General features: G+C 37.9%; 1 protein-coding gene across 2 annotated transcripts in view; it reads left to right on the top strand.

Moving 5' to 3' along the window:
* The first annotated feature begins 1484 nt into the window (after window positions 1–1484).
* Window positions 1485–13554, top strand: part of LOC136252544 (uncharacterized) — a 72991-nt gene continuing 60921 nt past the window's right edge. Inside the window, exons 1-4 of one of the 2 annotated variants that reach the window (XM_066045024.1) lie at window positions 1485–1552; window positions 1873–1938; window positions 5118–5219; window positions 12531–12629. In XM_066045024.1, coding sequence (XP_065901096.1) covers window positions 1894–1938; window positions 5118–5219; window positions 12531–12629 — 246 coding nt within the window. In that variant the 5' untranslated portion in view covers window positions 1485–1552; window positions 1873–1893. Of the gene's footprint in view, window positions 1553–1634; window positions 1939–5117; window positions 5220–12530; window positions 12630–13554 lie in introns of those variants that run through there. The other variant, XM_066045021.1, reaches the window with a different exon arrangement.

Raw genomic sequence — 13554 nt, 5'->3', positions numbered from 1 at the left:
CTGTAACTGTGAGGACAATATTAGTAAGTATAGTAATTCCATTCCAATACACATGGTATGATGACATCACATGTACCTGTATTAATATGTCCTAATAAGGAAGGGCACTACCAGATATTGTAACATTTACCTGTAAAAGCAGGAAGCCACACAGTTTACATACCACAACGTAATTACTATCTGATGTGGTAAGCAAAGTTGGGCAAGTTACTGCAAACATTGTATCAATATTTGACAAACTACAATGAGAATGTGTATCAACGTGTATGTTTGGGACCTACTGTACTTGACATGGTCACAATAATGACATGGTCTATGTCCATGACTTATTTTTGATGTCATCTTTGAATATAAATTGTGATTTCTTCTCAGGCAAAATACCATTACAGTGGTAGCCTCAGGCCATTATAACACTTGGGGTACTTAGAGATCATCCTGACCACCTGGTAGACTCCTGTAAGCGTTCGAGCGTAAATCGGATGGTTGCAGGTTTGAGGCTAGCTAGGTCCAGTCATGGATTTTTTCTCCTTTCTCCAACTTTTCAAACACACCTTAAGTAGCTAAAGCCTTTGAGCAGGCTGTAGGAGACCTTCAGCACTTGTGCTGTAAAGCATTATTAAATAAATAAAATAAATAGAATTGTGTTCAGAGTTAGGTTTACTGGTGTAGGCTATACTTTGTTGCTATAATGTTCTTATCTACATGCTGAAGATGTTTCATTGCAAGGATTTTCGGTGAGTTATTTAAAGTAGCTCTTTATACTCACTTATCTGTACACTTATTGAGGTATTCATATACCAGCCAACTTGAAATGTAGCATTTGTGTAGTGACCTGTGCCACCTGCTTAGCTAATAATAAATATTAAAAATAGAACAGCTCTCATTGTATATATCTAGCTATCTATCTGGAGTCCTGCAGACCTTCAACACTTGTGCTGTAAGCTTTTAATAAAATAAGGTCCACTTGGTTCCATTTGGCATGGAGTAGCTACTTTGAGAGAATAAAAAGTCATTCTCTAAGGTTCATGGATACATGTAAATACAAGGAGACAATCTGACCGCACGTTCAAGGGTTAATTGGATGGCTTTAGGTTCAAGGCTGTCGAGGTCCCGCAGTCATACATTTTTCTCCTTTCTCCACCTTTTTAAACATTCTTACTGCAACAACTTTAAACAGACTTAGGACCATGGAGTCCTGCAGACCTTCAGCACTTGTGCTGTAAAGTCTTAATAAATAATTTGTTACTACCCATCTTGAAAAGGGGTATGCATTACTGGACTAACTTGACCAACAGGTTCTTCAGCTTAATTGTCATGCCAATTGCTATAGTTCGGCTCCTCGTGGCAGCTGCAGGGCTCACTCAGCAACAGTTTTTGGTTCAGCTTTCTGAATGTAGCTAGGTCTCGGACATTAATAAAGACAGCAAAATGCAGACATCTCAAGATCACTGCATCTATGTAGTCCCTTTGGGGTTGTTAGCTAACAAAGAAAAAGCGTAAAATTTTCCTCTCGCTAAATTATTGCATGTGAATGAGAAGGAACCAGGAAGTGCAGGCCTGCCAACCTGGAAAGTAAAAAAATCTTGAGATTTCTGTACCTTTATTGTATTGCAGTGTGTAGTAAAAAAAAAAAACTGGTAGATGCTATGCTGAGACCAAAAAAAAAAAAAAAAAAAAAAGGTCTCGACTTTTTAAACTTGAAATCCGTGACATTCGCGCTACAAACCGTGAGATTCTATCCAACGAAGGTTAGTGAAACCGTGAGAGTTAGCAGGCCTCAAAAACCGTGAGGTTCGATCTGCTGCCCTTGAGCAGGGCAGTGAAACCGTGAGACTCACGGTAAACCCGTGAGAGTTGGCAGGCCTGGAAGTGGGTGGAACATAGTGGGTGAAAATGTTGAAGATTCCTCCTTGTGGGACAGGAAGAAACCCTACAGAGGTTAGTATACAGTGTAGTTTTAATGTGAAGTATGACTCGTCTACTAGTAATACTGATGGCCGGTTGCCGTCACTACTAAAGGGTGCACACTCCGCCAAATGTTTAGAAATACCGGTAGTCACACCATGCATGGTCACACCCTGTTAGTTATCGTCTTTCTATTTCATCAGCACTAATCATTATCTCCAAAGTTGTTGATCAGTCTGTGTGAAAATTTGCTACTTGGCTTTTCCCGCTCGATGCGACTCGTATAGTTGCTGGCCTGTGCGCTTTTGACGCACATTGCTAAGTTTTGTAATGGTCACTGGCATGAAATAGCCTAGACAGCCCAGTATAGCTAATATAATAGTGGTATGTGAATGATGATTAACTTGACACACAAAGTAATCAATTAACCCGGTTGAAAAAATTTTGCCTCAAAGTCCTCTGAAGGGGGTTGGTAAGAACAGTGGACCCTGGGACCCCGCAGAAATCCAACTCTTCGTGGAATTTTATACACCTCACAGTATTCTATACTTGTACTAGGTACCTCTGCATATAGTCTTGCATGGCCGATCCACTTTTCCCCCCTTGCGGCATCTTGCATGATGTTTACACCAACTAGAAATTATGAGCACCTCTGAAAAAGTGTCTGAAGCTGACTGCATTAATTGCTGTATAGCCTAAATGTTTTGACGGGGAAATTTTCACCGATTTCACGGTTTTGTGTGTTACAGGTTTTTGCAATTGAATTCATTCCATTAGCAATTGAATTCGTCGGTTTTGCAATTGAATTCATCGGTTTTGCAATAGAATTCATCGGTTTTGCAATTGAATTCGTCGGTTTTGCAATAGAATTCGTCGCGTTTGCATTACAACTTGTCATAAGCAAAACGGCTCCAAGAAACCAACCGTTCATTAAGAGATGAATTATTTACGCCATGGAGAATTACACTTGAAACACTAGAAGGTAATTGGAGCTGGTAGTATGTGAAGCTGATAGCTGTCTGACAAGTTAATTAGCTTGCTCGCGAGTGACCACACCCATCGCGAACGACGTAGCAGAGTTTAGAATGCAAGGGATAGTCACTTCCATACCACCAATTGATGCATTCGCGACCAGGATCAAAAAGTTTGATCACCAAAATTATGCCTTGATGACTTGATTTCATCTTACCAAGAGCCTTGATTCTTGATCGTCAACCGTAAAAGCTTAGTAAATTCTTGTGTTGCTCAAAGTTAGCTTTCCAAAGGTGCTTGATCACCGCTTTTCTGAACGCCTTGATCGCTTGATTCACTGCAGAAATACCCCTTGATCACTTGATTAAATTTTGATCCCGGTCGCAAGTGCATCAATTGGTGGTATGGAGGTGACTACCCCTTGGAATGTTGCTGGATAGGCTGTAGAGGAAGAATTATTACCTTATTAAGAATTGTTTACTACTGTTGTACTTGAACAAGTTCTTGTAGCAGTTGCTACACCATGTTTTCATGTTTTCTCCAGCTGCCATTCTTGTTATGGACAAATTTAAGTGCAAAAGTGATGAATTTTATTGCAAAACCTGACGAATTTTATTGCAAAACCTGACGAATTCAATTGCAAACAGGATAAATTCAATTGCAAAACCAACGAATTCAATTGCAAACGGGACTAATTTAATTGCAAAAGCGACAGACTCAATTTCAAATGGGACGAATTCAATTGCAAAAACCTGTATCAACGAAAATTTTTCCTTTGAAATATTTTGACCTCCATATAGTCTAATACATTTTGAGTGTTTGCAAATCCGTGAAAATTTTATTTTTAGCACTGAACATTGCTCAACCTCAAAATATTTTCCCCTTGAAATATTTAGGTATAGGTCACTTGCTATTTCCCCAGAATATTTGTTTACACAATGTTTCTAAACTTTAGTAGCTAGGTGACATAATAGACTAGCATGTTCACTGTGAGCAATTACTAGCTAAGCCAAACTAAGCAAGTTCCAACAGCTCTTCATACATCATAGTGCATTTGTACAATGTTCCTAAACTACTCTAGTAGCTAGGTGACATAATAGACTAGTATGCTTATTGTGTAGCAGGGAGTGGCCTATAAATGCAGTCAGCTTCAGACACTTTTTCAGAGGCGTTTATAATTTCTAATTGGTGTAAACATCATGCTGGACGTCGTGAGGGGGGAAAAGTGGATTGGCCATGCAAGACTACTTTCAGAGGTACCTAGTACAAGTATAGAATACTGTGAGGTATATAAATTCCAAGAAGAGTTGGATTTCTGTGGGTCCCCAGGTCCTTGGTCCCCGGGTCCACTGTTTTTATTTACCCCTCTGGAGATTAAATAATGCATACTTCAGGTTACTATAAATAGTGTGGAGTCTTTGTGTATATCGATGTCCTAATAAAGTACAATAGTGTATGATATTAATGGATATTTCTTTCCAACAATCTTGCAATTTTAAGTTTATAAGTGACTGGATTTGCAAAAAGGGGTCTCCCACACACATCCAATTCTATGAACTCAGAAGACTATAACTCAGTATTCAAGAAACATATTAATCTGAAACTTTCTCCAACTACTAAGCTATGTTGGTTCTCAGTACTGATCAAATTTCAAATCAATACCCATTTCCAATCTGAAGTTATGAGTTGTAAAAGTTGGTAAATTGGATGTGTGTGAAAGACCCCTTTTTGCAAATCTGGTCACATGATATAAAGCTCAGTATGAAGACTGATCAGGCGGGCAAGAGAGCTATATGAAAACTAAGCTAAAAGAGTGAGAAACAGAGGGTGGGGCACTTTTTTAACAACAGCATTTTTGGGGGCCACTGTGTTGTTTACAACGATCCCGATAGTGACAGATAGATTATGACAGTATACTTGTCCACAGTTAGGTTCTACATTACTAACAATAAAGCCAAGATTGGCTGTGTTTGTGATAACTTATCTTGTTGCCTCTCTAAAATGATAACTAATCATGTTTGATATTAATTTTGTATTTCAATGTTGTTGATGTATGGTACAGTATATCTTTCCACAACTTTCATATACTGTCAGGGAAAAATTCTCAGTGTAGACACTAAGACACTGACAGTTCTTGAAAATGAAAAGGATATCCTTGACAATGATCAGACCACAATGGGGTACATACAGATACACTCACCACATTAGCTACATGTGTATCATACATAATGTAACTGTAGGAGGAGAGTAAGGAAATACTACGAGCAGCACGTTATGGTAAGACTGCTGTCCTGCAGAGCCTATCATCAGGAGGAGTGGACATCACTGCAGCCCGTGATGAGGTGAGTATGTGTTGTTAGTGTACCATGTGTAAGTGAAATAGTTTGATGATCATAGGTTGTTGGTATGTACTAGCGTACCTCTCAAATCCCATTCCTTGTTGTTGTACAATTATTCATGATAATTAACCTTAAGAGAGGTGAAAGGTCTAGAAGTGATTTTATCAACTAGTTTAATATTGGATCCCATACCACTGAATATCAGTGTCATTGATGGCCATCACTTCTGTGTTAACCCATATCAGCTGCCTACCATAAGTATTTTTGAAACAAGTTGATGTTGTGCTACTTCTAAAAACCAGGCGCCATGCAGCTAGCTAACTCATCTGGAATAACTATAGACAGTATATACTACTATGAATTAACCAACTATGTATTACTACTTTACAGTATGGTAGTTTGGGTTGTGCAATAATATAATTTAGCTATTTCTCGTAATTCATGAAATATTCGTAATTCATTCAATTACGTTGCTATGCACTGCTAAGGAAGCGTTTGTTAAATAAACCACTTTTACCAACATATTACGCACAAAACTATCTTCTAAACTGTTTTATAGTGTGACTAACATGTTTTTTCCCACAAATTCTCTCGACAAAGCCTCAAAGCTGCTCTTCATTTTCGTTCGTGTACATAAGGGATACGCCCCTTTCAACTCGAAGCGATAGGCTATTCCTGGCAGTGTACGAGGCCTGCACCGTTGTTTTTCAGTTGCTAAATGCCTGAAAACCTCAAGGGGAAGGTAGTCTGAGGAAAGTCACCACACCCGTATTTCAGTCCGCCGAAAAGAAACCACCTCAGAGCAAAGTTCACCTGTGCAGAAGTTTAATACAGACTTCATTTCACTTTTACTTCTTACGTAAAAGCTGCTTTCACCGTTATTAAACGATTTTGCTCACGTGGGTGCGTACAGACAAACATAGGTAGATAGGTACATAGGTACATAGGTAGATAGATAGGTACACACACACACTTTTACGGAAACAATTACAGTAAACCAGGCGCACGCCCACAGCCGGCCTTCGGCCGGCTGTGGGCGTGCACCTGGTTTAAAAATTGTGGAGTAAACTATTGTTTACAGTTTCATTCTTTATCTTACCATTCTGAGAGGAAATAAGTTGATGTTGTACTACTTCTAAAAACCAGGCGCCATGCAGTTAGCTAACTCAACCAACTATGTATTACTATTTTATTATGCTGTGCAATATTGCCTGATTAATTTATTGTAATTCTCGGATTTTGTAATTCATGAAATTTTTGTAATTCTTCAATTATGTTGCTAAGCACTGCTAAGGAAGCGCTTGTTAAATAAACTGCTTTTAACAACATATTACACACAGAAATATCTTATAAACTGTTTTATAGTTTGACTATTAGTAGAGCGGCACAGTGCGATAGTTGTGCACTTTTTGATACAATTACAAAACTTTCCATAGAAGTTGTACTCCTTGTGATATATATTTATTGATATAGAGCTATCACATATTTGACCTTTGGTGACCTTTACAGTCATTTTGTATTGAAAATTCATCGTTTTTGTCTTTATCTCCCTGAGGCATCATTTTGCACTGTTTCAAATTAAAGGTGCTGCTAAAACATGCTGCTTGGCTTTTATTTGCAGGGGTTAATCTAGGGTGGGGCGGGGGGGGGCACAGGCCCCCTCTGGGTTAGCTATTTCCCCCCCAGGTTTATACCTAAAGCCTTGAGAAATGGAAAGGTTTAATTGATCCCAAAGTTGTATAATCCAATGGTCAATATTCAATGGCATCACAGTAAAATTTCACCAAAATTGAGTATATTTACACCTAAATTTTCAAAATTTTCCTGGGGGAGCATGCCCCCAGACCCCCCTAGAATCCGAAGCGACTTACTTCGCCCCCTCTAGGTTAATATTCTGGGTTGAGCCCTGATTTGAAGTCAATAGGTCATTGCATTCCGAAGTTATGATCATTTATATTAATCATGAAATTCTATGAATCACTTACCCATTAGTAATTTAGACCCCAAGGGCAAAGAATTTTATGACTTATAAAAATGATCATAACTCTGTGGTGGAATGAGATATTAACTTCAAACAAAAATGTAGTTCTTAGATCAACATCTTTAATCTGATACCATGTTTTAACAATGTAAAATAATGCCTCAGGGAGATAAACAAAAATGAATAATTTTCTATGAAAAATGGCTGAAAAGGCCAGCAAAGGTCAAATCCATGATGGCTCTATATCAAAAAACATGTGACGAGGAGCACAATTTGTGTGGAAAGTTTCATAATTGTATCACAAAGTGCACGAAATCCTCATTTTTTGGCCCTATGCCATTCTACTATAATTATTGTGTTTTTCCCACAAATTCTCTCGAGAAAGCCTCAAAGCTGCTCTTCATTTTCATTCGTGCACGTTGGGATACGCCCCATTTCCAACCAAAGGGATAGACTATTCCTGGTAGTCTGCGAGGCCTGCACTGTTGTTTCTCAATTGTTAAATGCCTGTAAAACCCAATGGGAAGATAGTTCACAAAGTGTGAGAAGAGTCACTACATCTGTGTATCAGACCGCCGAAAAGAAACCACCTCAGAACAAAGTTCACCAGTGCGTAAGTTAATACAGACTTCATTTCACTTTTACTTCTTACACATAAAAGCTGCTTTTACCATTTAATGATTTTGCTCACGTTGGTGCGTACGGACAGACATAAGTAGACACACACACACTTTTACGAAAACAATTTCAGTAAACCAGGTGCGTGCCCATAGCCAGCCTTTGGCCAGCTGTGGGCACGCGCCTGGTTAAAAAATAAATATTAAAGTATCAGTTTCAACCATTGTACATGTATGTCACTGTAGTATCAGAATTTCTCACTCAGTGTAGACTTCTAAATTAGGGGTTAGTACCTGTGGTCTAGCTCGTGGTTGTTTAGTGTATTCATCATACAAAAATCAACCAAGCCAAGCTTTATTGTTGCTTTATTTTCTGGACAAGACAGGCATTGATACATACAGTGTATATGTATGTATGTCATGGCGAGCATCATGGTGTGGTGCTGACGCTATCAACTTGAGGAGTACAGTGGTTTGCGTGAATCTTGCAAAAAATTATTTGAATTTGATGCATACGTGTGTTCATACAGTAGTGAATTGTAGACTTGTTCCATAATGGAATGACACATGGCCGTGAAAAAAAATGATTCCTGACCTTAACCCATTGACGGCCAAATTCACCAGGACCCCTGGCCTCATTGCCAAAACGTACCATATTAACTGTCCATTACACAGAACTACTTAGTAGCCATATATCTAAATACTCACTATAAACTAAGGAGGTCGACTGTGTTGTTTTTGTTCACATAATAGTAACCGCAATGAATTTATTAGACAACAAAGTCTAAACTTCGGTAAAAACCAGCCCGGAAAAACAACGGAATCCCAACTAGCTATTTGCTAAGGTGTACTACACTCCAAAGAACTATTTTATACAGTTTACTTACAGTGCAATCCATTCCACAGCTGGTTTTAACGTGATTTGTCCTATTTCTGCTGTAGCGCATGCGCATCTGCACTCATGTCCACCTGCCATGTCTAGGATAAAGCAGCCAACTGTCGACTTCACCTGTCTCCATTGATGTATAAGCTACTAGGTTTTAAGTCGAAGAACGATTTAATTCGCCTATTATAACAGGTTACACTTTACGCTATTATATAACAAACGCACAATAGTCCAGGAAGGATCCGGTTATCCCAAAACGGGACCTCTATGGGCGTGTCTGTTTCAATACTAGTGCATCTTGTTATGAAATTCATTTTAATAGTTATAGCGAGACTAAAGTTTATTCTATGAGTGAGTTATGATGCCATGCCGCCATATGGTGGCAGTGGCTGTATAACCATTGTCATCAGGTACCACTAAAACACTTGCAGCTACTTTTGACATCTAAACTGATAAATTCCACCAGTGCATGTGCTATTTGACTGGCACATTTTTTGCAAGGTTCACGCAAACCTCTGTGTATCAATCTCAATGTTAGCAGACACAATCCCTGAGTTGTATTCTAAACACTGGTTGTGTGAAAATACACTTTCTTTATTCATGTTAAACTTTAAGTGAGATAAAAGGTCTAGATTGTCAATGGTGTGTTTAATATTGGATCCCATACCACTGAATATAATGTTGACATCAATTAATGTACTCCTTTTAACCCACATCAGCTGCTTACATTGGAAGACTTGTAAACTGTTGTTAGTGCTTCATTTAATTTTCCCATTGTGAGAGGAAAATATGAACATGAATTATTCTAGAAAAGTTTTGATCACTGTATGTCACTGTATAGTATTAGAATATCCCACTCAGTGTAGTGTTCCATATAACTTCTAATATACAACTATAGAGTACGTTTTTAAATGTTAAAAATATCTTGCTAACACACATGCATGTACACACATAGTTAAAATGTATAGAGCTAATATCATTTTGTTTGAGGAAATGTTGTAATCACTTTATTTTGTTGATGTACTAATTAATTAGCTCACTGCACAACTCATGAATATTCTAGTGTATACCCAGCTCTAAATATTGCACATGTATGTACCATACATGTTACCTCCTAAACATGTCTGCTATTAGCATACTTGCTTGTTTCATCATGGATTTTAGACTGAATGTCACATGATGTAACATGAATACTAACACATGTTTGTGTCAACATGTTAGATTGATACCACAAACTGGCATACATGCAACATGCATGGCATTGTGTCGTTACTATGGCTACTGCCGTATCTAATGGCTACCACCCTGCTAAGTGAATCATTAATGGGACCACCTACAGTATGTAGAACAGTCATAGCACACACGACAGCTCTGACTATTCCTGTCTCATTTTGTATTTATAATCTAAAGACCAAGTGTCTGTTTCATTGTGGGATTCTACATGCACCACACCAACATGCGTGGTACATACATGGCACTGGAACATGGTCACTTCATACATGGTACAATGTACATGTACATTCCCCTCACTGTAACATACATGTTGTATGATACATGGAACACATCATATGTTACAGTAAACATGTTTGGGAGGTGTGTCTGCTTTAGTGGAATTGTGTAATGATATGTTTAATTTTAGAACTACAGATTTCTAAGTATAGGTTGTTTTGATGCTTATTTTGTCTATCGGTTAGTGCCTCTTTGATTTTGTTAGTGTGTCTGTGTTGTGTTTACTGTCCAAGTGTTTCCAGTTGAGGAATGAATATATTACATACTTGCCGTAAACATGACTTTTATCATATCACCTCACATGCTATAGAATCATCATATGTGACCCAGTCTGGGAAAACCAGGCTTATCGCCCATGTCAGCATATTCGATTTTTCACCCAGGACACAAAGCTACATGAATAAGCTATCTAATTCCACAATCAAAATCAGCTAGACTTGAGTGGTCTGGTTTTGATGGCTTCTTTTCCCAAGCCCAGTGGTGATCTGTATGTGCAGTGTGGGGCCTTAATGGAACTCTGGTCATGGCTGTGTGTGGCTGTACAGCTCTGTGGTGCTGAATTAGTGCTTCTGCTGTAAATTTCCTTTCAGTTTAGCCAATTTTGAGACCTAAATGGCCCAAAACTTTGTCTAATTCATCCCTACGCCTTCCTTTTCAATTTTTGAACACCATATTTCTTGCCTTAATTCCAGCCTCCCCGCCTCTCATCCCTTTTGCAGCTCGTTTGATACAGTCAACCACGGTTTAAAATCTATTTAAAGCTTAGTTGTTTGCTACTTGCACCATAGATAATGTATGTCATATGGATTGGAAACACCCATATTATTTACATAGTGATATCATGGGCCATCCTTGTTTCACTGGGTGTAAACTTTATGGCCTTGACAGGTGGAAGATTTCACTGTTCTTGTAACCAACAAATTAGTGTTTGTTGTTTACAGCTGGGTTAGTTACCACCTACACTAATTGGAGGCTGGACTGGGTAGGAATGCTGGAGACTAGTAAACAACAGTGTAAGGTTCTTTGTGCAAATTTCCTGAAAAAACAGAAAGTGCAGCCATGTTTCTTTGCTGTTGTTAACACCACTTGTAGCAGGTAGAGTGTAGTAGGCTAGCTAGATATTCACTGCTTCGCTGTATATTTCCACTGTTTCGACAAAACTTCAAAAAACAGGTACTACTTTGTGCAATTGTTTAGCTCAAGCTGAGCAGTACTGTAGCATAAAATCTATTTCAATGTATCACACGTTTCTTTGGTTGTGTTAACGCAGTGACGAGAAGTTGGCTAATAGTACTGCTGCTGATATATTAGCTGGTGCATACCTGCCATGTTATATCACTTGTGTAGGTAGGTGTAGTTTCATAGTAGAGCATATCAAAATATGAAAAAAATATCGTGATAATTAGTAATACAGTGGAACCTCTCTATTACGAACATTTTGGACCAAAAATTGTCCTTATTATGGAGGTTTTCTCTATTGTGTCCTTAATTTGGGGAATTTGTTAAGAGAGGTTCCACTGTATCATGATATTTATTTGTTCAGTACACAGCACAATACAATAAACAATGTAAAAGGAATATCCATGGCTTCAAACTGGCCTTCAAACAAGCCAGAGAAAGCCAAACAGCCACTCAGTACATTTCCTAATGTATTGGTGCCCTGTAACTAGGATAGGAAAATAATTTAACGGGCGTTTCCTATCCATTAGGAATGTATACATTGTCAATGCTTGCACAGTGGATGCTCTGGAAGGTAAGGAATTGGTATGAAATGTGTGAAAATTTGGTACACATAGCTTCAACCATTGGCAAGCTACTACACCCTAAATACTTAAAACCAACATTTCTCAATACTTTTAAATAGGTGATAAGACCGGTTTTCCCAGACTGGGTCACATATGTAGCTGGTCAATACTTAGACTAACACACAACCCTGTATGTAGAAGAAATTACAATGATGTAATTATTGATGTGGTATGCATTCTTTAACTATAATGATATTACATTACCATACACTGATATAGTACACATTTAGTTGTGTAGTAGTTTAGTAGTGTATGTGATAAGTGTGTTTGACTAGTGAAATAATGTTATATCTATCACAAGTTAGTGTATCACATTATTATCAGTTAAACTCTTACTACACCTACACACATAGTACACACTGGCCTGTACATACTATACAGTATTGGTACTATTGCCTCAATGGTAGTTGTGTATATCCTGTCAATTGAAGTGATGGGATATGTAGTAGTGTGTTATGTTTAGTTGTTAACTTGTTATGTTTGATTACATGTTGTTACCTCACTTGCACATTACAGTATGGTAGATCACCACTGCACAGAGCTGCATGGGAAGGAAAAGTCAGCATTGTAAATATGTTAATTGAAGCTGGTATGCCAGTTGATATTAGGGACAGTGTGAGTATTTGTTGTTGAATAACTAATATGGCTTCACACTTCAATACTGACACATTGTGATAGATATTATCCATCCTCATCATACCAGCTTTTGACCAGTTATTAGTTTTAGTATTCTAGTGAACCAACAATACAAAGCTAGTAGAGCTGGGTGATGTGTAAAGTGTCTCTATTACATTGAAGCCATATCATCTAATGTACATACACACCTCTATGAGGTGTATTGTGTGTATAGTGTGTGAGTGATAACTCACTACTTCATAGTATGAAATTGAGTAGGAATAATTTGTGGTTATCCCTTTTAACAATAATTATATTTTCAGTAATGTTAGGGGATTGTTCATACCTGCACACTTATTAATCCTGCTCAGATGTTTTGTATTATATATCATACTGTGTAAAACTGATTATGTGTTGAGAAAAGTATTAGGTCACTTGTGGTATCAGTATCTCTGACTGTAGTGTGTAGTTTTCTTTGTCTTCTGTTGATTTTCCATGTCGGACTTTTTCTTAAATAAAAAAAAAAAGAAAACAGTAAGGATTATATAACACTGTTAATACCCTGTTACACATACAGAGGGGCATCAGCAGATTATTCTAATATAGCTAAGCCATCAGCTGGTTGGGCAGCAGTACCAAACATTGTGCCATCCACCCCACATCAGCCCCTCCCCCAACCCACAAGTGTGATTTCAACATCACCTGAGATCATGTTACTATGTTATAAAAATTAAAACATTTACACACATTGTATTATTAGTTAAGACATCACAGTTTTCTTCAATATCTTGCACTATAAAAAGTCTAAATATCGTAAAGTCGGGTTGTTAAGCGCATGCGCTTATAATTTTCAGAGAAAACTTTTTGTAAAAATCATACTATCTGTTAGGCACATACGCCTAATAAATAATTATGGTGAGTGTAA

This window comes from Dysidea avara, chromosome 1 (genome assembly GCF_963678975.1).
Source record: "Dysidea avara chromosome 1, odDysAvar1.4, whole genome shotgun sequence".
NCBI lineage: Eukaryota > Metazoa > Porifera > Demospongiae > Dictyoceratida > Dysideidae > Dysidea > Dysidea avara.
The sequence above is the reverse complement of the archived record's forward strand: the minus strand, read 5'-3'. Positions and strand labels throughout refer to the sequence as shown.